The sequence below is a fragment of the Myxine glutinosa genome, chromosome 2, assembly GCF_964187855.1.
Source record: "Myxine glutinosa chromosome 2, kmMyxGlut1.1, whole genome shotgun sequence".
NCBI classification, from domain to species: domain Eukaryota; kingdom Metazoa; phylum Chordata; class Myxini; order Myxiniformes; family Myxinidae; genus Myxine; species Myxine glutinosa.
The window spans coordinates 237,598,807-237,622,800 of record NC_136262.1 but is presented as its reverse complement, the minus strand read 5'-3'; the positions used below and the strand labels follow the sequence as shown (position 1 = coordinate 237,622,800).

The 23,994-nt window shown below is 34.9% G+C and overlaps 2 protein-coding genes across 2 annotated transcripts in view; one reads left to right on the top strand and one right to left on the bottom strand.

The window, feature by feature from the left end:
• LOC137420732 (ammonium transporter Rh type C) overlaps nt 1-23,994 on the top strand; it is a 74,838-nt gene that overhangs the window by 11,162 nt on the left and 39,682 nt on the right. The window lies entirely within an intron of this gene.
• LOC144890990 (uncharacterized) lies at nt 178-22,213 on the bottom strand. The gene is made up of 3 exons (XM_078772884.1): nt 22,015-22,213; nt 20,750-21,840; nt 178-268 (listed from the first exon to the last, which is right to left on the bottom strand). The coding sequence occupies exons 1-3, from the start codon at nt 22,129-22,131 to the stop codon at nt 178-180; spliced, it is 1,299 nt and encodes a 432-aa protein (XP_078629010.1). The 5' UTR covers nt 22,132-22,213.

Here is a 23,994-nt window from a genome sequence, read left to right as displayed (position 1 = left end):
TACTTTGCAGGGTTCTATTTTAAATTGAAGAATGCAAAATTATTGACATCATTCAGTTTCTGTAAAATTTCAATGAATATTAATGAAATAAGTGATTATTTCAACAGCTTCAAAACAAAACTTTTTTGTCGGAGGAATATAAATGTAACACCTGCGAAAATTAGATTTTAAATAATGCTATTGGAGCCTGGTGTTGGGATGTGCCCTTGTGGCCAATAAGCATATCAGGCAGGAATCTTCATTTGCAAGTCTCACAAAAACCGTGCAGCTGAGATGGAACATCAGTCACAAACATTACACTTTGCCATGCTGCAAGCTTAGCAATTCGCATGAATGATGAGCACTTACTGTTCTCCTTACTCCTTGCAATTTGCAGTTTAAAACACTCGTCCAAAACCGATATAATTTTCGTTGAAATATTTTAAATGTTTATTGAATCAAATTGGCAACAATTGCCAATTAAATATGAAATTTTGCATTGCTTTGAGGCAGAGAATGACTGGCCTTTCACTACCTATTCTGCACACTGTAAGTGAAAACGAAAGGCTCAGTTTCACCACAATGCCAAAACTGGAGGAAAAATCTGATTTATAATCCCGCTTCCCTAAATAGCATGTCCCACAAGTGCTGTTTCATATACATGCTTTATGTTATTATTTCTAGGCAACACTACACCGCACATATCATCTGATTGATGGAGTAGATGCGGTTGGTCAATTCTGTAATGATTTGAACGCCTCTTTCATATTTCAAAGTAAAAAAGTCATTTTTACTCCTGCCAAAGATGCTTTGAAACCCCAGAATATGATGTAAATGACCTCACCCAGCTAGATTCTGTACCATGCTAAGTTTTTGGATCACCGAGCATCTTCCAGGGAAGAAAACTGCAGACAGATTTCGATTTCTCAAAGGCAATTGTGCATGAAATCAGCAAAATATGTCATCACTGCATCAGTGAAAGCAGTGCTTAAACACAACGAAAAGGGCTAGTTTGATCCAAAAAAATTTAATTGAGCTTCAGATTTTCAAGGGAAGTATATTTAAAAAACAGCCATCATTCATGCATACATTGTGATGGAAAAACAAGTAAAACAAGAAAGAGCAATCAGAGATTGCAGACCCTTGCCAGGACGTGTTTTTATTGGTTTTAAGGCTTTTGTGTTAAAACTAGTATGGCGGCCGAGCCACGTGACCAATGACGTCATCATTAAAAAAAAATTCTCCAACAATTTAGCCCTAGATGACGCTCAATAAATTTAATCTTGATTGGATGAAGTTTTGTCCTTGTCGAATTATGATGTCATAATAATGGAGGCACCTATGACTTAATAATTAACATATTTTATTCCACATGGAGAGTTCTTTACAGAGAGCCATGTCACAATTTTTTCTATGCAGCACTTTCGGAGATATAGGGGTGCAATTTTTTTCAGTTTTTCCAAGATGGCGCCCGTACCACGTGACCTATGACGTCAGAGTTATAATTATACACTTCTTCGGGAGGAGGTGCACCTGCGGTGAAAATTTCCTGTCAATTGAACCAACGGTTGCAGAGAAATTATCATATTTATTCTGTGCGGACAAACAGACAGACAGACAAACAAACAAATGAAAAATCACTCATAGGGCGACACTTGGCAAAACAGAACAAAGTAGAATGGCACTCAGTAGAGCATGCTTTTGACCTCAAAAATAATTGGTGGTTGAATTCAGTGACCTGATATATTAATGCGATTCAAATTGGAAGTCAATCAGATGAAAATTGAGGATTTTAGAAACTTGAAAAAATGTGTTGACCTTTGGCCTATGTTGATCTCAAAAATAGTTGGTGGTTGAATTCAGTTCGCTGATATGTTAATCCTATTCAAATTTCAAGTCAATCGGATGAAAATTGAGGATTTTAGAAATTTGAAAAAAGTTGTTGACCTTTGGCCTATGTTGACCTTTTGACCTTTTGACATCCAAAATATATAGGATTTTGGCGGACCACAAACTCCACCATTTGGCAAAGGTTCGTGAAGATCGTTTTAAAATCGTAACCTGTACGCAAGTATAAGTGAGCAGACCGACAAACAAACACACAAACCGGAGTGATCAACATACTTGTCCCCAAAATTTTTTTTTGCCAAGTAACAAACAAACAGACATACAGACAAACAGACTCAAATACAATACCCTCTCCTCTGGTGAGGGTAACAATACCACTAACCTTTGATAATACCTCAAATGGTAGTTGATCCGTCATGAATAAAGAGGAGAATTAACGCTTCGGGCTTTACCCCCCCACCCCCCTTGAACATATAAAGAGAGAATGGGACAGGTACAGGTGCAGAATAAATTCCGCAAATGACGTCATCACTGATGTGCTGGGGATGAGGAAGGCCAATTGGACAGAGTTGCATGCGTCACATGTGATGTATTGCCCAGAGTAAAAATGGCAAGTGATGAGTTGTTGGAGACATGATAAGACAAGGAGAAGGAGGAAGGGAAAGAAGGGAGATGAAATAAGAAATTGAAGAAAGGAAGGAGGGAAGGGGGAGAGAGAGAGAGAGTGAGAGAAAGTAAAAAGAGGGGAAAAAAAAGAGTGGGTTGGGATGATGTGCGAGAGAGTGAGGGAAGGGTGGGGAATGGGAAGGGGAACAGAAAAAAACAATACAGTATATAAAAGAGGGGAAGGGTGAAGATGAACATGAAATACAGCAAATTACATTAAAAGTGATACAGGTGAAATGATCTTTGATATTGGTGGTGTATTTTGGTCCTGATATAGATATTGTCTGGTTGATAAAATCACAGGTATTACAATGACTACGCAAACATTTGAAACACAATGTAGAGTAATCTGCAAAGCAAGATGGTTGGGTTAAGCGGAGTTAATGTGGATGTAAAAGATTGCAGGTATGGATCAGAGATGGCAGGTGATATTGGCACACCACCTGCTTGAAGCCCTGGAAAGAAGAATGTTTTTGAACGATCTCTGGAAGGCAGGGGTGTTCATTGATAGCTACACGTTGACGGCATGAGTAGAGGAATTTAGAAAGCCAGGTATGAAAGCGGCCTTGTATGCTACAGCAGTGCACACTGTCAAATGCAAGATACCTCTGCATTATGCACACGTATTGAAAGGAGCTTTATACCCCTCTTTTAATGATGACACAATCTTTATTGAACAGATATTTACAGACTGAAGTGTGAACCAATGGACTTCCAATGACGTCATTTTCTTGTGAGTCTTTGCCCCACAGATGTGACGTCACGGAAACTCACCAATCTGAGCAGACATCTCTGAGCTTCTCCAGCCCGGCTTTGAATCTCGGCCCAACTATAAACTGTCACCCTGGTGTCTTGCAGTCGGAGTGATTTTGGTTCAACTTCAACTGTGCACTGTCCATTGGATGGACGGATGATAACTCGGCCTCACATCTGCTGGCATTAGTTGGTGGACGCTAAATATCCCACGGAGTCCTTCACAAAGAGTAGTTGAGCTGTCGCTGGCACCCTGGCTGAAATATAAATTCCTGCGCTCTTAGTCGAGTATCCTGGGTTGGAGTGCCCACCTATTCAGGATTGTAACGCCGAGCCAATTAAACTGCCTCGGCAGCCTCAGGCAGAACTGCCTCACCACAGCATTCAGTGTACCAGGGACGATAGGATGGGTATGGGTATGGTAGCTGCATACGAGATAGGATAAATATGTGAGAGAATGAGACAGACAGACAGAGAGAGAGAGAGAGAGAGAGAGAGAGAGAGAGAGAGAGAGAGAGAGAGACCGACACACAGAGAGAGAGAGAGAGAGAGAGAGAGAGAGACAGAGAGAGAGACAGACAGAGAGAGAGAGTGAGTGAGTGAGTGGGTGAGAGAGCGAGAGAGAGAGACAGTGAGAGAGACTTTTGTGCCCTTTTATTATAAAAATACAAAGCCATTCCACAAAGCGGTTGTAAGCAAAGCAACCAGTTTAAAGAAACATTTCGTAAGGATCATGAATGCACCAAAAGGAGCAAAGGATATTTAAAGGAAACCAGCAAGTATAAAAATTTTACAAACCAAAGGTGAAGACACAAACAAAAACCACAAACAATTTTAAAGGAAATGCTCATGCAAGAGCTATGAACACATCAAGAGCAAATTAAGCGTTTAATTAAATTAAGTGAAAAATTGAGAGAGGAGAGAGAGAGAGAGAGAGAGAGAGAGAGAGAGAGAGAGAGAGAGAGAGAGAGAGAGACTTTTTTTGTCCTTTTATTATAAAAGTATAAAACCAAAGTATTCCAACTCCACTTCACATACAAATCACAACCTCATTTCCAATGCATTTGCACAAAACACCCCCCATGCCCCATAACTCTTCAAACACAAGAAGGTTCCCCATGTTTACATGATAAGCATGTTCGAGCTTTATACGTGCTGACACCATCCCGATGAAACAAAAAAGTGCATTTTCATTTTTTCCACTACCTAATCTGGCTTTTCTGGTTTTATAAATTGCAAGCTTAGCAATTCCAAGCAAAAAATTCAAAAGAAAAATCACAGAGTTTTTCCTAGTATTACATGCAAGTCCATAAACAAAGATTGTAACAGAAAAAACAATTTTGAATTTACAAAAGATTCGGCTCAGATACAGAAACAGAGATGACAATCTCTTGCACTCAATAAACACATGATACAAATGTTCAACATTACCACAAAAAGGACATAAATTAGACACAGCAGGGTTAAACCTGTGTGGCCAGGGCGTGATGGACCAGTCTCCAATTTAGGTCTCCTGTACGTCCAACAGTAGGACTCCTGTACATTTCATCCCAATTTGGAGTGAGAAATGCTCCTGCAGGTAAAGACTCTTTCCACTTGTTCCTTAAAGGTGCTGCACAGCCCGGTAAGCACACCTCTAGACAAATTCTATACATTGCCCTTTTTCCCATGATGTGGAACACACTGGATTCTTCGCTGTGAGAGGAAAACACACCATGTTGTTCCTGGGCAGTGACTGAGAGTTCAGGGAAGGTTAAACGAAAGTCTACTTCTTCATTTACCCCATTCCACCCAATGTTAAAATCTAAAAAAGTCTGGGATACAATCTTTATGACCCTGCTCACTATTCTAATTGAACGCAAGCCAATTTTTCCAGAAACAGTGCTGGCAGACAACCATCGCTTTAAGGATAGCTCCATAAGATCTCGCACTTTATTAATCCCATTGTTCGTAAAATGTTCCATAAAAGCTCGGCTGGTATATACTTCAGCGAATAGTGAGTTTTGGAACAATGGCTCATGCACAAACCTCCTGGGATCATAAGAGATCTCCAACCGCTGCACTCCTAGAGCTTGCCAGGCGTTCAGGAGAGACCGATGAAATGCAGGGAGCCGAGCTCTGTCGACCTGTTTCAAGTCCATAAGGAAAAGTTCCCGGTCATAGTCCATTCCACCTACTTGCCTGAGCAACGTATTCGTGAGAGGACGCCAGGGCACAACCTCGCTGTACAGCAGACGTTTTATTGTCATTAGCCGAAAAGCCATTATTCGACTAGGGATGTGCACCAGGTTTTGACCACCTGAATTACGTGGTCTACACAACACATCTGGCTTAAGCCAGTGGTGGCCTCCCCAGAAGAAGTCAACTAGACCCCTCTGAATGTTGGTGATCAGAGCTTGAGGAGGCTGGAGTGCTATGATCTTATGCCATACGATTGGAAGCACCAGGTTGTTTATTATCGTTACCCATGAGTAGTGTAATAATGTTGCTTCTGGGACACCTCCGTTTAACATGTGAAATCCCTATCTAATGTCATTTACCCCCTTGTCTTTTTCAAAAATCATAAACACCTCTATTTCTCCCACCCTCATCTTTATGAACCTTTTGTCTGTAGTACCTATCCTTAATGTTGTTCATTAGACCACTCAAACACTACAAATATTTGTTTTCTCTTATAGACCTATCATCCTTCTTCTACATATCATCTGGCAGATTAATCTTTGACCCACTCAAACATTGACCCATTCACTTCCATATTAATTCTTTCCCTCCCTCATTGCCCCTAAACACCTATATTTCTCTCACCCTGTTCTTTATGAACCTTCTAACCTTTTGACATGTTATCCTTATTCATTAGACCACTTAAACACCTGTGATCCTTCTGACCTCATGGACCTTTTAACCTTTTACTCTTAATATCATCTGGTGAATATAACCCACTCAAACAACGACCCTACAAATATTTGTTTATGCGTGGGAAATAATTTAATTCTCCTACAACTCTCTTCACCATCTAATATATTAACAAAAAATATGTTTGAGTTTGGTTCTTTATTAAGATATTTTAACTGAGCTAAGATAAAATGGTAAACCTCCCTCAATGTTCTTGCTTGAGCGCCTCCAGTGCCACATACCATTTTTAAATTAAAGTATATATTTTCCTGACAACCATCAAAGTTTTCCGTCCACTCAAAAATATTTCCATCTTTTTTACCCAATTCACCGGTATTTAAATTAATTCTCTTATTTGTTTTGTGAACTTTTTTACCAGTTGCCTTTTCAATTATACCTATTTGATATTTTTCACATTCATTATGTTTTCCATTTATATACCAAGGTTGATTACACCTCCACTCTTTAGTCTGGTTGATACTTGGTTCTATCATTTATATAATAGTAAAAAAGGCGGCGGTAGCCCGTTAAAATCCCCAACCCCCCCCCCCCTTTTTAACTTATCACTTATATATATCTTATCACTTATATATATCTTATCACTTATGTATATCTTATCACTTATATATATATCTTATCACTTATATATATATCTTATCACTTATATACTTATATAACCATAAGGGAGACTATCAATTCCATTTTCTAAAATAAACCTCTTATCATCAAAAGCCCCCAATGCTTTCTTATTTATCTCTTCTGAATATAATTGATGTTTATAACTTCTTATTCCATTAATCTTTCTAAACTCTTCTTTCTTTGTTGTTAAACAGTTATAATAATCCTTAAAGTTTATTGTTTCTTTAATAACATTTTTCTTTACACCTTTTAACTTCTTATCAGTCTTTTCAACGTTATTCACAATGTATTTATAAGCATAAGCCTTTGACCTCAATCCCACAAATTCACTCATAACATTTCCTCCTAATTCATCCTTGAACTTTCCAATCACCTTTTTATTTTTAGAAGAGAACAACTCACTCTCTGGACTGTAATTACTCGTGTCATAGATATTAATGTCTCTTTTCATGTCTGAATAAACATCGTTGGTATTAATTTTCAAAATAAAACTATCTGTATCCATATAAAGTAGATTAACATCATTTTGATATTTCTTCCTCAAGTTATTATAAAAGTAATCATACATTAATGACTTTGATAAATCAAGAATTGTTGTTCCAATATAAATAGGTTTGTTCATTTCAATACTCTCTTTAATCAAATGGATCGCACAAAAGTTCTCAGTAAAGACCTCAGCTCGAGTAAAACTCGGTCTATTAATTAATTTTGATGCTTGTTCCCAAGATGTTGATAGTCTGATATTTTGTCTTTTCCTCACATTCTCCATAGTCTTACCAAAGACCGCATTATTCATCAATTTATAAAAGTCTTTCTCAAAATCTGTTTTTGACTCTGTTCTTCTTTGTGTATTAAAATCAATGTACCCCTTTAACCAATGACTTTGATTGAACTTTAGAACCCTATGGATCTTCTCTACTCTTAGACCTTTTGATAAATATTGTCGCAAATTTCTTTGGTGTAGAACATAATTTTTCTTGTTATATAATGTAGTAAGTAATTTTTCTGTTGATTCACCTATATCAAACGATCGTTGATAATCACTCAACCATTCTTTCTTTGGACTTGCTTTCTCACAAGCAAATGGGAGATCTTTGTGTAGGTTATGGAGTTCCTCTGGATATTTTAAATCAATTTCAAAATAATAACCAACTTTTTCTTCATCCAATTCTTTTTGTGTAGAGATACATACATCTTGTAAAACGTTTTTGTAGTCTTTTTCCTTTACCCATCTAAGTTTTCCATAAGGAAGAGCCTGAGACATTGCCCAGCCATACAGGTTGTTCGCGTCATAGTACATCAAGTAAGAACTCTCTTTCGTTGGATCATAATTTGGAAGATATTTGTTATTTGCTTTTGCGTATCTACTCGAGCAGACTTGTGAAATTCCACCTCTTTTTGCCTTTTCAATCATCAAAAGCATATCAACATCGGTTATCAAATCCAAATCTTGTTTTGTCATTTTCAACATCGCACTCCAGGCCAATCCAGGTGCTGTGTAGTAGTGAGCAGGATCCAATCCATATCCAGTGCGACAAACAGATCTAAAGGCTTCAAATACATCGGCCAATAAAAGCACATCAGTTTTGAGATACAAATCGTGATACTCGCCAAGATTCTTGATGTTATATTTTTCCCAAACATTTTGTGCGTGTACATAATCTTTATCAGATATATGACTATTATTTAATTTGTTATAGAAATTTTCTTTTGAAGGAAGTTGTGTTTCATTGAATCTCTCAAATGAGTCCATATAGTCATAGGGGTAAATTCCCTTTTGTGTTAGAAAATCTTTATCTAAAAAATACTCTGAAAGACATGGAAACTCTTTTAGATTTTGAACCAAGTTAACCAATGGACTTGCCATGAATTTAAATGTATCAAGAAATCTGATATGAGTAATAGGAGATGTGTGAATTGTTTTTGTGAATGAAATGTATTTCTGATCCGTGTTTGGAATTGCTGAGATACTTCCAGAAGTCTTTGAGAGTTCCTTGATAAATAGATGTGTATCATAATGAGCGTTGTTATGAAGAAAGACAGGAATGAAAGAGGGGAGTTGATAATTAATATTACAACTTTGATGAGCCGGACCTCTATATTTACCAGTGAGATGACAATGGTCTCTAACCTTTAGACCTTTACCAATTTTCTCCTCACAAATATGACAGACATTGTTTTTTATAAATTCCCTTTTTTCTTTACTTGTTAAGGACATTGGTTTATTGGTTTCTCTCATTATCTTGGTTAATCGAACACAGTCTTTTTCTAGTCGTTTCACAAACTCCTCTGGGGTATTTGAGCCTCTATACATCTCTAACTTGTTATATTTATCACCAACGGATGATTTGATATAATAACAAAAACCACAAGGAGTATGTTTTTGATATTTATTTGTGTATGATTCTTTTGGATCTTGAGAAGCAGTATCAATTTTTTCTAAAATACTTTCAAAATCAGCATATATAACAAATGGATGTTTGATCTTTTTATTTTCATCTTTGAATGTGATCTTTGAGCCTTCTTTAGGCATATTGATTACCGTTGATTTATGTTCGCCACAATAATTTGAATGTTTATCTAATCTTTCTTGTGAATTGAAGAAGTTAAGACAACGCAAACAAATATATATTTTATTTGTTCTCTTACAGACTTGTGGTTTTATTAATTTAGCAATATCTTTGATGTATGTATAATGTGAATTTTCGTCTGAATTAAAATATAGAAGATTAATATGAGTTTGTTTACAATTGTCAGAAAGCTTTAAAACCTGAATGTTGTTTGTTTCTGTTAGACCATAAACATTAACTGATAAATTATTCATCTTTTCAAATTTAGGAATATCATTTAAAGTCATCGGAAACTTTAGATCTTTCGTATTTAATGTATTCTCATATTTTTTATAATGAGATACTCTTTCATCATGAAAATGTGGAGGATGTAAGTGTGCTAAAATAGACCAGAGAAAACATTTATTGTCTTTATTTTTGATATTGATAACTGCTTTTCTATTTTTGATAACACTGGGTAAATCAATGTAAGAAGAAGCTTTTAGAGGATCTGATTTAAGAATATGAATGTCTATGTAAATAATTTTTCCTATATTGAATCCACTTCCTACGATTGAATTATCCACATCTTGCTCTTGTTTAATAAGTTCATCATAGACTCCTGATGTTTTAAAATCTTGATATGAAGATATAAAGTGTGGCTCAGTTCTCATGTATGGTGCATCTATAACTCCTTCATCCTTTGTCATTTCTAATTTTACTCCCATATAAAATTTAAGTGGTTTCATTTCCTTTAGTGTTTTTTCAATCAACGTTTGAACAGCAGGTTTAACTATTTCTACAGCATCAACTATAGACTCTGGTTCAGGAGGTTTGAAGTTAAAGACTCTTATTTTAATATGTCCTTTGAATGCTCCATCAGAGTTTTTAGTTGTGATAAAATTTGATAAATGTAGATTTGTTTTAAGATGTATTTTGAAGCCTTTCTTGAGGATATTTTTATTACATGTAGAACAGTGTTTTGTTTCAGGTGGAAGAGGGGAAAGTTTGTTTAAAATGTTGTATGTATGTTTTGCGGTGAGAATATGTTGTTTATAATATTTTACTTCCTTCTCGCAAGTATCACAATAAACCATATTTATAGCGTGAGAAAACGTGGTGTTTTATATATATCACTGTGCTTAAAATAAAATACTTTTGAGCTTTACAGCTCCGTTTTATATATATCGCTGTGCTTAAACTAAAACACTTTTTCACTCAGAATCATCTAAGTCATAACTATCACATGAATACTCAGAATCATACTCAGAGTCATCAATAAAGCTACTCTCATAACTATCATTTGAGCACAAACTATTAGTATCATAACTATCATCTGTGTTCAATGAAATACTATCATCACCATCGTCCAAGTTCAATGAAATACTATCATCACTATCGTCTGAGTTCAATGAAATAGTAAAATCTTCACTGCTGTATTGACTCATATTTAATTAGCAAGAAAAATATTCCCATCAATATCTATATACTTTCTTTCATTAACAGATTCAATCTCTACAATTTTTATATCAAAAGTTATCTTTAAATAATCTCTAACTATCATAGAACGAAATGACATTTCACCAGAAATATTAACATCATTCATTTTACTTAGATCTACACCCTTTGGATTATTAAAGAAAATACAAATGTCTCCTCTAGAATTATTAATGGTCTTATCATTCTTTTTCAAAGTATCGTGGTCAATCACTTTTTCAAGCTTTGAATAAATTGCCAGGAGTAGAGGAGAAACTTTTGTTAGATTTACTTTAATGGATGTCTTTCCAGGTATAGTTAGAGCTCTTCCTTTAAATGAAATAGAGGGGCTCATGTTATTTTCCATAACTGGTTTTACCCAAAAATTTCCATATTTATCTTTGTTCAATTTAACATCTTTGACATATTTTTCTATATCTTCCACCGAAGTAGAGATTGATTGAAATTTGTCTTTTGTGCTTTGAAACATTGTATTTATTAATGAATAAACTTGCGTTTAGTTTAAGTAAAAATTTACCACATAAATATGATAAGTTCTGAAGGATATTTAGAATTTCCAGACTCTCCATATGATAAATTAGAGAATTGTCCGGCTTGTGATAGAGTGGGGCTTAATGATGAGGATTCATATAAACAATGTATTTTCTGTGATTTAATTTTAATTAATGATAATAAGAAAAAAAAATATATATATAACTCTTTTAAATTAGAACCAAAAATGAATTACTTTACAAGATTAATAAGAGAGATGAATGTTAAGTATTGTGATGATAATACACCATTTCTTTCAAGGGAAGAGACTAATTGTATTGAGGAAATGTATAAGGGTTTAATGATATTTATTATTCAAAATAATTTTAATGGAAATGTTAATACAAGATACTATATAAATAAAATAATGGATTATTTTGAAATTAAACCCGAACTCAGGATAAAATATAGAGTTTCTCAAATAGCTCAAAAAAAGTTGGATAACTTGTTTTCCAAATATATAAATGAATGATTTTTTACCCGTTTGGGAAAAAAAAGATAAAATTTAATAACCATAAAAACATTCCAAATTCATTGAGATGTCTAATAGTTGGTTCAAGCGGATGTGGAAAAACCTGTTTACTTTTAAAGATGCTCCTTGGTTCTAATTTTTTAGATTATGATAATTTAATAATTTTTACAAAGTCAAGTTTTCAACCCGAGTATCAACTACTCTCACAGGGTTTTAATGCGGGTCTTAAAAAGGAAGACATTATCGGTTTATTTAAACTTCAAAACAAACTAAATGATTATAATATTGATGATATAATACAATTATTTTGTGATACACAGAAATCAAAATCGAAACCCATAACTTGTATTCTCAGTGATAATACGGATGATATACCTTCACCTCAAGATTTAGATAAATCAAAAAAGAACCTTGTCATCTTTGATGATTGTGTTAATGAGAGAAACCAAACAGTAATGGATAGCTACTATACAAGAGGGAGACATTCTTCTTGTAATTGTATATATCTTAGTCAATCATATTTTCAACTCCCTCGACGCTCAATAAGAAACAATGCCAATACTTTTATTTTATTTAAGTTAAATTCAATAGATGTAAATAATTTTTGGAGAGATAATTGCTCTACGTTATGTAGTAAAAAAGAATTTGAAAATTATATGAAACACACGATTGGAAAATATAAATATATTGTTGTGAAACAAGATGAGATACTAAATGATATTTTTCAATAAATAAATACAGAAAATGAATACTGAAGAAAGAGAAAGAAAGTTTAAGGAACATCAACAATTAGTTTCAAAAGTTGTTAAACAACAGGAAGAGATAAAGAAGAAACGGAGACAGAAACTAACTGGTGAAGAAGCCTTTGAAAGAAAACAAGAGAAATTCTTTAAACCACTTTTGAAAACTCAACACCCTACAGTTCCCACGGTAGAATTTACTCCGAAAAAACTTCAAATGCTCAAAGATTTTAGTCAGATAACAAAACAAGAACTTGGTGAATTAGAATATGATGACGAGGGATTATTTCGGAAACTTGAGCAGGTAAATCAACCCCCTAATTATGTTGTGGAAGCTCTTCAAAACAATGAATATTCTGCGGGTTCAAAAACCAGAGCAGGTCTCATTCCAACAGAAGAACCAGCAGTGTTTCATCTTGTGGAAGAAAAGGTATTGATATTTAATGATGAATTGATGTTCTTGAGTTCTACTCAACCAAATGTTAAATTAACTCCAAGATTAATGTTTCTTCTAACAAACCCCGGATTCAGCGGTTCAAAATATTTTGAGGAACCACTTGATATGGAAAGAGAGGAAGATAGGGTATATATTGAGTTGTTAAATACACTTGATTATGGAGTTTCTGTTGCTGGTAAAAGTAAGAAGAATGAGAAGGAGAAACATATTATTGATGCTTTAAGTAAGCTTGGTTCGGGTGTTAGTTTTCTTCCAAATGACCCATCACAATTAGTTAATAGGCTATTATTGTTATTAGGTAGTAAGAAGGCTGGAAACAACAATTGTTTTAATGAATCCTCAGCCATTTTAGATCAGTTGATGAACATGAAAATAATTAATAAATGTCAATACAAAGATATTTTATTAGATATTAAATAAGATGAGAAGCACAATTCTTAGTTTTAATTTCACAACGAGCGATTACACAGCTTCATTCCCTTACCCACTACAACTTGACCCCCTTACCTCATATGAGGCATCTTTGTTGTCAATGGAAACTTACAATACCCTTTTTAATATCACAGAGAAAAACAACAAGTTTAGTTATAATCCAGGCACTGCCTACAAAACTATAACTGTTTCACCTGGAGCTTACGAGATTTCTCAAATATCTTCAGAAGTCTCTCGCCTTATGAAAGAAAAAGGTGATGAACCAAAAAATATTGTAATAGATATTCAAACACACACTTCAAAATCAACTATTAAACTGAAAAATAATTATAAAGTTGATTTCACGATTGAAAATTCGTTCAGAGAGCTATTGGGTTTCTCTTCAAAAAAGATTGAAAATAACGGGACGTTTTACAGTGATAATGTTATCCAAATATCCTCCGGTATAAATTCAGTATTAATTCATTGTGATTTGATTGATGGTGCTTATAACGATGGAATAAGAACAAATACAATATTTTCATTCAGTGCATACTCAACCCCGATTGGTTATAAATTTAATATGGAACCAAAAAATCTTGTCTATTTACCTGTGTCAGGAAAAACCATATACAGAGTAAATTTTAGGATAACCGACCAAGATAATCGTATGATATCCTTTAATGATGAAATTATATCCATCAGAATTCACCTACGTGAAGTTTTTCAATAAATAAATAATGGTTATTGTAAGAAAACACGAGTTGGGAAAATATAAAATAATTACAGGGGAGGGCATGTTCCTTTCACCAGACTATACAAGGTATGTGGGTAAAGGATACTATAAACCTAAGAGACAACGGGGTGTGGGTCATCAATTTCGAAATAAAGGAGATGGGATAATTGATACTCTAATGGGTATTGGTTCAACCATTCTTAAACATAAAGACCTAATTGGTTCAACTGCTTCTCTCATGGGAAATGTAGCAGGTGTTGTAAAGAGTATAAAAGATGCTCAAAAGGAGTCCCATAAATTACAAGCAATCAAAGAAATTAAAAAAGGTAAAACTCAACTATCTTCACAAGAACGACAAAAAATCATTAAAATACTTGGGTCAGGGTTTCAACAATTTTAATACTATATAAATACAAGTATGGAAGCGATTGATAGTATCTATGATTTGGATGATACGATTATCATTTCAAACTCTACTAAAAAGGAAGACTATTTTAAGGTAAATGCTATTACAGGAACCGACTGGAATTCAAACGGAACAAAAAGTTTTGAAATAAATAATCAACAAACTTACTTGAATATAGCTGATAGTTTCTTGCTGTGTAAATTTAAATTCACTAAGGCTGCGAATAATACTAATGCTACACTCGTAAATGATTTCTTCTGGAAAATGTTTGACAGTGTTCGCCTGTATATTGGAACACAAGAGGTTGAAGCGGTTGATTATGTCTCTGCTACATCTGAAATGATGAAATTTACACTATATTCGTTTGGTGATAGAATGGGTAAGGGAGCTGTTGAAGGCTTTATTCCTGATATGTCAACGGGAACAAACACAGACCCTGGTTATAGTCAAAGGAAGTCAATGTATAATGATGACGCAAAAGCTGAGAATAGTTTTACCGTAGCAGTACCTCTTAAAGGTATATTTGGATTTTGTGATTATGATAAAGTTTTGTATGGTCTTAAAATTAGATTTCAACTACAAAGGAATGATAATGTAAATAGATTGCTTTTTGGGGCTGAAAATGCTTTTGGCGACAATAATAAATTTGTTATTAATGATTTGTGTTGGTATATCAATGAATATACTCCTAATCTTAAAACGGAGGAGATGTTAAATAGAAGACTTAACTCAAAGAAACCGCTAAATGTATCATACCTTAAAAGAAGATGTCAACACGTTAAACTGGAACACACTACCTACACTTGGAATTTGGGTGTTCTTGAAGGAAAGCCACGATACCTATGGCTCATTTTTTAAAAACCAGATGGAGAGGAGGGTACTAATAAGAATAATGCGCTGAGTGATAATGCTAAGGTGAAACAACTTCGGGTTTCTCTTGATGGCACATTTTATCCGCGAGATAGATTGGAAATTGATTGGGAAAAAAATGATTATGCGGAAGCCTACAAGTCCTACCAAAAAGTGTGTGAAAGTAATGGTAATAATGATCCTATTTTGGATATGGTTGCATTTAAAGGTTTATATACAATCTACGCAATTGACCTGAGTTCTCAAAAGGAAACTATAAAGTCTAATCGAGTGGATACTTCTCTATACATTGAAAGAGGGGAGAATGAAGAAGTTGATGCTTATTGTTTGCTTTTGGAGGAAACAGAATTACAGATTAATACAGATAATGGTGTTATGATTAATATCACATAGGTTTTTTCTCATAAATAAATGGTAGGGGTATATGTTAATCAAATCAATCTTAATAAATTAACATCTTGTATTCAAAATCAAAAGCCTTGTATTATTAATGTTAATACAATTCAAAGAAAAGGAGCTGTAAGAATTGATGTTTTACTCACACACACACAAGTAAAAACACTAAATGATGTTGGATCACTTAAAATTAAAATGACGAAACCTATGTTAAAGAAATATTCAATAGACGAGTCAAGAGGAGGATTTCTCCCGTTTCTAATTCCTTTATTTGCTGGTTTAAGTGCGGCGGGAGCATTGACTGGTGGTATTTCAGCAGCGGTAAAAACTGCTAACGAAAGGAAGGCACAACTAAAAGCTCAAAAAGAATTGGAAAGACATAACAAGGAGTTGGAGAAACAAATTAGTGGAAGTGGTGTAATTGTAGATTTTGCTCAAAAACTTGAAAGTCTACCTGATAAAGCTAGATTGTTGGTTGGTGATATGCTTTCCTCTATCGCTCAAGCGGGTGTTAAACTAACTAAACGGGGTAATGGATTGTATCTTTCTCATAAATAAATGGATAAATGGTTTAAACAATTTGGAAAGAATACAACGTCAAATATAGAACTAGCCAAGTATTGTAAAACACTAAAAATTGATAATGTGGTAATCTGTATGAGAGATGAATTAATACATATAAATAAGAATACAAAGAATATTATTATGAATTTAGACACACAGAATGGTTCTCATTGGGTTTGTATTCATAATAGTCAGGATAAATATTATTTTGATAGTTATGGTATGCCACCACCTGTTGAAGTAATACAATTCTTACAGAATGGTGTTTATCAAACATTTCAAGTTCAAGAAATTAATTCTAAATGTTGTGGTCAATTATGTTTATATGTATTATTTCAACTCAACAATAATGAAAATTTTTATGATATCATTTTTAATCTAATATAAATGACTTATGTTGGAAAAGATGGTTCTATCTTTGGAAAATCCTCTCAGGATATTGATTTATCAAATTATTATACAAAGGCACAGGCTGAACGACAAAAATATAGTGTAAGTAAAAATATTAATATGAAGAATACTTATAAATTAATCAATTATCCAAACCCTACAGATGCGAATGACTTAATTAGATTAAGTGATTTATCACAATATATATTTTTAAAGAAAACAGCACGTTTTGTGAAAGAAGTAAAATTTACAACCACAACACCTGGTTATACTGACCATACACCTTTCCTCATTGAATTTAACTACCTGCTTACAATTGAATTTTATAAAGAAGGACATTTAGTTAATATGCGAATTAATAAATGGGGGTATGATATGCCTGATTTAGGGTATAATTGGTCTTTTTCAATAAACATAGAAGACCTACATGATTTAAATCAGTCTCGTAAAGAAGAATATTATCCACTTGGTGAGGATAAGGATTTATGTGGAAGTACAATTAGTAAACAACAAATACGTGATTTTAAGAAAAGAAAAATATATGATAGTATAGCGATGGTTCGCATGACAAAGAAGGAAGGTAATGAGATAAGGATAGAAAGCCGAGGAATACAAACCGATTTGGTAGTGGGAAGATGGGGTGGTATTACCTGTCATAATATTAATCTCACATATATTTCTGATACATAAATGGCAGGAAGAAGACTACAAGAGAATTATAATTTTTGTATTCAAGGATACCTACAAGAAAAGGGTGCTCGGTATTACATACCTTATGATTTGGAGCATATACATGGGAATTTTGTCATTAAAAACTGGCCTTATACTGATATTGTTAAACCCACAAATAGAGACTTGTTTAAAATATTAAATAAAAATGAACTTCTCAAAGTTATGAAATATAAAACTCTTTTAGAAATCGTCAACAAATCTTATTGGTATCCTATTATGAGAAAAATAATTATAGATACAAGAATATCTCAAAATCCAGATGAGTATATGTATAATATTCTTTGGGGTTCAAACTCAAGGGTAGCAAGGGATGAGGAAGGAGTTGAAGAAGAGAAGGAGGAAAGAGAGAAAAAGGAGAAGGAGGAAAGGGAGAGGGAGGAGAAGGAGGAGAGGGAGAAAAAGGAGGAGAAGGAGGAGAGGGAGAAAAATGAGAAGGAGGAAAGGGAGAAAAGGGAGAAGGAGGAAAGGGAGAAAAGGGAGAAAAAGGAGAAGGAGGAGAGGGAGAAAATGGAGGAGGAGGAGAGGGAGCAAAGAGAGAGGGAGGAAAAATATAAAAAGATGGAAATCATTGAGATTCATAAAAGATTGAGTGTATTAAAGCAAATAAATCAATCTCAACGCACCGAAGAGGAAATTAAAGAATTAACAACTCTTATGAAGATAATGGTTTCAAAAATAAGAACGTCAATGTCTTCAATTTCAGGGAGGAGATTTAAACGAGAAAGTGGTGAAGAAGAAGAAGAAGAAGAAGGAAAAGATTATGTGATTGATGATGTTGGTGTCATTGACTTTAGTTAGTTTTTATTTGTAAATAAATGGAGGAGAGAGTGAAGGCATTCCTTAGGATTCTTTATGTTTTAAAAATAAAGATTGAAATGTATATGTTGAAAACCAAAAAGGTTTTGATACTCTGTCGGAATTTTTCTGATAAATAAATATGAGTTATTGTCTCAAATGTAAAAAGAAAACTAAATCTAAAAATATCTCTTATGTTAAAGCTAAAAATAATAGAGTTTATCAAAAAGGAATATGTCAAGTATGTGGCTCTAAAAAGTGCCAATTCATCTCTCCTAAAAGAGGAGGAGACATACAAAAGTTTCTGTCAGGAAGTAAATTTACAACAACTGGAATTCCAGGGGAATTACACCTTCCAGGGTATTCTTTCTGTGGTCCAGGAACAAACTTGGATAAAAGATTAGATGAGGCTGACAATCCTAAACCTTGGTCTAAACCTACAAATAGGGTTGACGAAGTGTGTATGAAGCATGATATTGCTTATGGGAAAACCACTACGTTGACTGAAAAACATAAAGCCGACAGCGAAATGTTGTATAATTTGTCTTTGATACAAAATCCAACGTTGAGAGAGAAAGTTGATAGGTTTATTGTGAGAAATTTGATAAATGCTAAATTGAAACTTGGTCTTGGTTATTCCTCAAAAAACTATTAGGCTCTAATGATGTCATCAAGACTGAGGAGCTTTTGGCTGAAGAATTACACAAACCTATAATCACAAAGTTTAAAAGAAGGAAGGTTTATTCTAAATACACTGACCACATATGGTCCGCTGATTTAATTGAATTGAATAATGACAGGGGATACAGGTATGCTTTAACCGTTATTGATTTGAGGAGTAGATTTGCCTGGGTTGTCCCTTTAAAAAATAAAAGGGGTGATATTTTAATGTTAGCCTTTAAGCTAATATTTGATCGGGATAAAAGGAAACCAAAGAAGTTATGGACTGATGAGGGAACAGAGTTCTATAACAAAATATTCATGAAATTTCTTAAGGGGAAGGGTATTAAATTATACAGCACCTTTAATGAAGGAAAGGCAGTTGTTATTGAGCGTTTTAATCGTACTTTAAAAGAGAAATTATATAAAAAATTCACACAACTCGGTTCTCAAAAATGGGTGTATTTAATTCAGGATATTGTAGATAATTACAATAATACAGTTCATTCATCAACACAATCAAAACCATCAGAAACATTTACAAAATTAGAATATGAAAAGGAGATTAATTTGAGAAAGCCCAAGTTTAAAGTTGGTGATATTGTAAGAATATACAAATGGAAAAGTCATTTTGAGAAAGGTTATACACAAAAATGGACTCGTGAATTATTTAAAATCATTGATGTAATGGATACAGTCCCTTGGACCTACAAATTATATGATTTAAATGGAGAAGAAATCTTGGGTTCATTTTACTCACAAGAATTACAAAAAACACAAGTAAGCAGATAATACCCTTGAAAATAATAAATAAATAAATAAAATGTAATGGGGATACGTTTTTAAATCTGTGAACCCCAAACACAGAATCCCACAACTTTTTAGTTGGGGCTTAACTTTTGTGTGTGTATAATGGGGATACGTTTTTAAATCTGTGAACCCCAAACACAGAATCCCACAACTTTTTAGTTGGGGCTTAACTTTTGTGTGTGTATAATGGGGATACGTTTTTAAATCTGTGAACCCCAAACACAGAATCCCACAACTTTTTAGTTGGGGCTTAACTTTTGTGTGTGTATAATGGGGATACGTTTTTAAATCTGTGAACCCCAAACACAGAATCCCACAACTTTTTAGTTGGGGCTTAACTTTTGTGTGTGTATAATGGGGATACGTTTTTAAATCTGTGAACCCCAAACACAGAATCCCACAACTTTTTAGTTGGGGCTTAACTTTTGTGTGTGTGTGTATGTGCGAGTGAGTCATAATAATATACAAACCCTAACCCAACCCAAGCCCTAACCCAACCCCATCCCTAACCCAAACCCATCCCTAACCCAACCCATCCCTAACCCAACCCCATCCCTAACCCAACCCCATCCCTAACCCAACCCCATCCCTAACCCAACCCCATCCCTAACCCAACCCCATCCCTAACCCAACCCCAACCCTAACCCAACCCCATCCCTAACCCAACCCCATCCCTAACCCAACCCATCCCTAACCCTCACATTCAAAATCCCAACCCTAACCCAATCCCATCCCTAACCCAACCCCAACCCTAACCCTCACATTCAAAATCCCAACCCTAACCCAACCCATCCCTAACCCAACCCCATCCCTAACCCAACCCCATCCCTAACCCAACCCCAACCCTAACCCTCACATTCAAAATCCCAACCCTAACCCAACCCCATCCCTAACCCTCACATTCAAAATCCCACCCAAACCCTAACATAATCTTTCTTTTCTTCTTTTTTAAATACGTATTTCTTTTTTTTTTTTTCCTCTTCCTCCAATTCTGTCTTTCAAGGCTTTTAAGTTTGAAGAAGTAGAAATGGGAAGAAAGAATTTTCCAGCATTTTCTTCCTCGAACTTTCTTGATATTGCTTAAATCAAGCGTCATTAAATAAAGAACATTGTTCATTGCTTTAGAATCCAAAGAGTCTCCAAGAGGAACCCCACAGGTAGAGTCTCCAAAATAAAACCAACTTTCCAAGTTCCCAAGGTATAACCACATTCCTGTTGAGCCTCCAAGATAGGTATCACATTCCGAGTCATCAAAACAAAACCCCCATTCCGAGTCTCCAAAAATATAACCATCTTTCCAAGTCCCCAAGGTAAAACCACAATTTTCAGAAATATTGGGGGTTTCCGTGATAAGTCTCACATAGTATAACTGCGGACCATCAGGGAAAACTTCCCTTTCCCAATTTTTTAGGGTTTCTATGATGTGTCTCACATAGTATAACTGCGGACCATCAGGGAGAATTCCCATTTCACAATTTTTTAGGGTTTCTATGATGTGTCTCACATAGTATAACTGCGGACCATCAGGGAGAACTCTCCTTGCCCAATTTTTTAGGGTTTCTATGATGTGTCTCACATAGTATAACTGCGGACCATCAGGGAGAACTCTCCTTGCCCAATTTTTTAGGGTTTCTATGATGTGTCTCACATAGTATAACTGCGGACCATCAGGGAGAACTCTCCTTGCCCAATTTTTTAGGGTTTCTATGATGTGTCTCACATAGTATAACTGCGGACCATCAGGGAGAACTCTCCTTTCCCAATTTTCAGAAATTTGTGGGTCTCCAATGTATGACTTGTATTCTGGCTCATCAAGGTAGAACTTGTTCAGTGGGTTTTGTTTTGATAACTCACAACAAGTATCATCATGGTAAAACTCTTTTTCAGGATTTTGTGGATCTCCAAGGTATAACTCTTTGGCTGGGTCATCAAGGTAGAACTCGTTCTGGGGGTCTTGGTTGTTCAAAATGTCTTCAAACAAAAAAATAACTTCATCCCAAGTTGTGTTAAAAGCAGAATTTTCATTTCGTATCTCAGATACAATTTCCTGTGAAAGAAAATAACAATGTATTAATTTAATACAATATTTTTTATTTGTATAAATCAAGCTCTATGAATATTAAAATAAACTTTGTTAACTCTTACACGAGTCTCATCTTAAAAAAAAAAAAAAAAAAAAAAAAAAAAAAAATTAAATAAATAAATAAATAAACAAACTTACCTCCATTGATAAGAGGTTCGAGTCCAGTTCATCAATCTGAAGGTTGAGTTCTACACAGGTAGTAGGACTCCATGGAATAGCAAAGTTATCCCATTCCATTTCGGCATAGTAGTCCATTCTCAAGTGAAGCAGAAAGCGTGTTTGAAAAAGCCTGTGTGGTCGGTGCCTTTTATAAGGACTGGGTGTGTCTTCCTGTGGAAATTCCCTGGGCGTGTCTTAACTGGAAATGATGTGATGGAAATTCCCTGAAAATGATGTAATGTATTACCTGGAAATGATACAATGCTGAAGAGTTTATAAAGTGGGTGGGACTTAGCAAAAGTGGGAGGAGCTTAGCAAAAGTGGGCGGGGCTTAGTAAAAAGTGGGCGTGGCTTAACAAAAAGTGGGCGGGGCTTAGTAAAAAATGGGCGTGGTTTACCAAAAAGTGGGCGGAGCTTACCAAAAAATGGTATGTGGCACTGGAGGCGCTCAAGCAAGAACATTGAGGGAGGTTTACCATTTTATCTTAGCTCAGTTAAAATATCTTAATAAAGAACCAAACTCAAACATATTTTTTGTTAATATATTAGATGGTGAAGAGAGTTGTAGGAGAATTAAATTATTTCCCACGCATAAACAAATATTTGTAGGGTCGTTGTTTGAGTGGGTTATATTCACCAGATGATATTAAGAGTAAAAGGTTAAAAGGTCCATGAGGTCAGAAGGATCACAGGTGTTTAAGTGGTCTAATGAATAAGGATAACATGTCAAAAGGTTAGAAGGTTCGTAAAGAACAGGGTGAGAGAAATATAGGTGTTTAGGGGCAATGAGGGAGGGAAAGAATTAATATGGAAGTGAATGGGTCAATGTTTGAGTGGGTCAAAGATTAATCTGCCAGATGATATGTAGAAGAAGGATGATAGGTCTATAAGAGAAAACAAATATTTGTAGTGTTTGAGTGGTCTAATGAACAACATTAAGGATAGGTACTACAGACAAAAGGTTCATAAAGATGAGGGTGGGAGAAATAGAGGTGTTTATGATTTTTGAAAAAGACAAGGGGGTAAATGACATTAGATAGGGATTTCACATGTTAAACGGAGGTGTCCCAGAAGCAACATTATTACACTACTCCCATGCCTTAAGTGACAAGATATGGAGCATCCCTTTCCACTTTGATAGTTTCTGCTTAATGTTATCTAAGAAACCATCCCAGTTTTTCTTCATATAGCTTGCAGTTCCCAAATGGATGCCTAAGTATTTAAACCCATCCGTTTTCCATAACATTCCTCCTTGAAGAGTTGGGGGAACCATATGTGAAGCCTGTGACCCCGATAGGGTATCTGGGTACAGAGAAAGAGCTACACTTTTGTTCCAATTTACTCTTGCTGATGAAGCAAGTTCAAATTTGGCAAAACACCGGGATAGCTCAAAAACATCTTCCTGGTTTTTAACCACAACACACAGGTCGTCTGCATATGCTGATGTAACAATTTTGGAATTGTTTGACAAGGACAAACCAGATAAAGTGGTACGAAGGAGAGCCAGTAAGGGTTCGATGGACAGTGTGTACAACATGCCTGACAGTGGACAGCCCTGACGGATGCCACGCTGAAAGGGGAAAGGACGACACAGACTATTATTTACTTTTAGCAGGCATGATACATTGTTGTATAAAAGTTTTATGCAAGAAATGAATTTTTCTCCAAATCCTGCTTTCGTAAGAACTGAAAACAGAAAAGAGTGATCCACACTGTCAAAAGCTTTCTCCTGGTCAAGGAGTAATAACCCAAAAGCATGCGACGCAGTTTGACCGATAGTAATCAAGTCTCGAACCAAGAAAATACTGTCATACATGGATCGTTCAGGTATGCAATACGTTTGGTCATTCCCAACTAAGAACGAGATGACCTTTTTAAGACGCATTGCAAGCATTTTTGACACAATCTTGTAATCAGTATTTAACAATGACACAGGCCGCCAGTTTGTAATCTGCTGCA

Coding starts and splice junctions, on each gene's coding strand:
- LOC144890990 (XM_078772884.1), bottom strand. CDS start 22,131: ATGGACTACTATGCCGAAATGGAATGGGATAACTTTGCTATTCCATGG. Junction 21,841..22,014: donor CGAACCTCTTATCAATGGAG/GTAAGTTTGTTT, acceptor TTTCTTTCACAG/GAAATTGTATCTGAGATACG. Junction 269..20,749: donor AAAAAAAAAAAAAGAAATAC/GTATTTAAAAAA, acceptor GTTCCATCTCAG/CTGCACGGTTTTTGTGAGAC.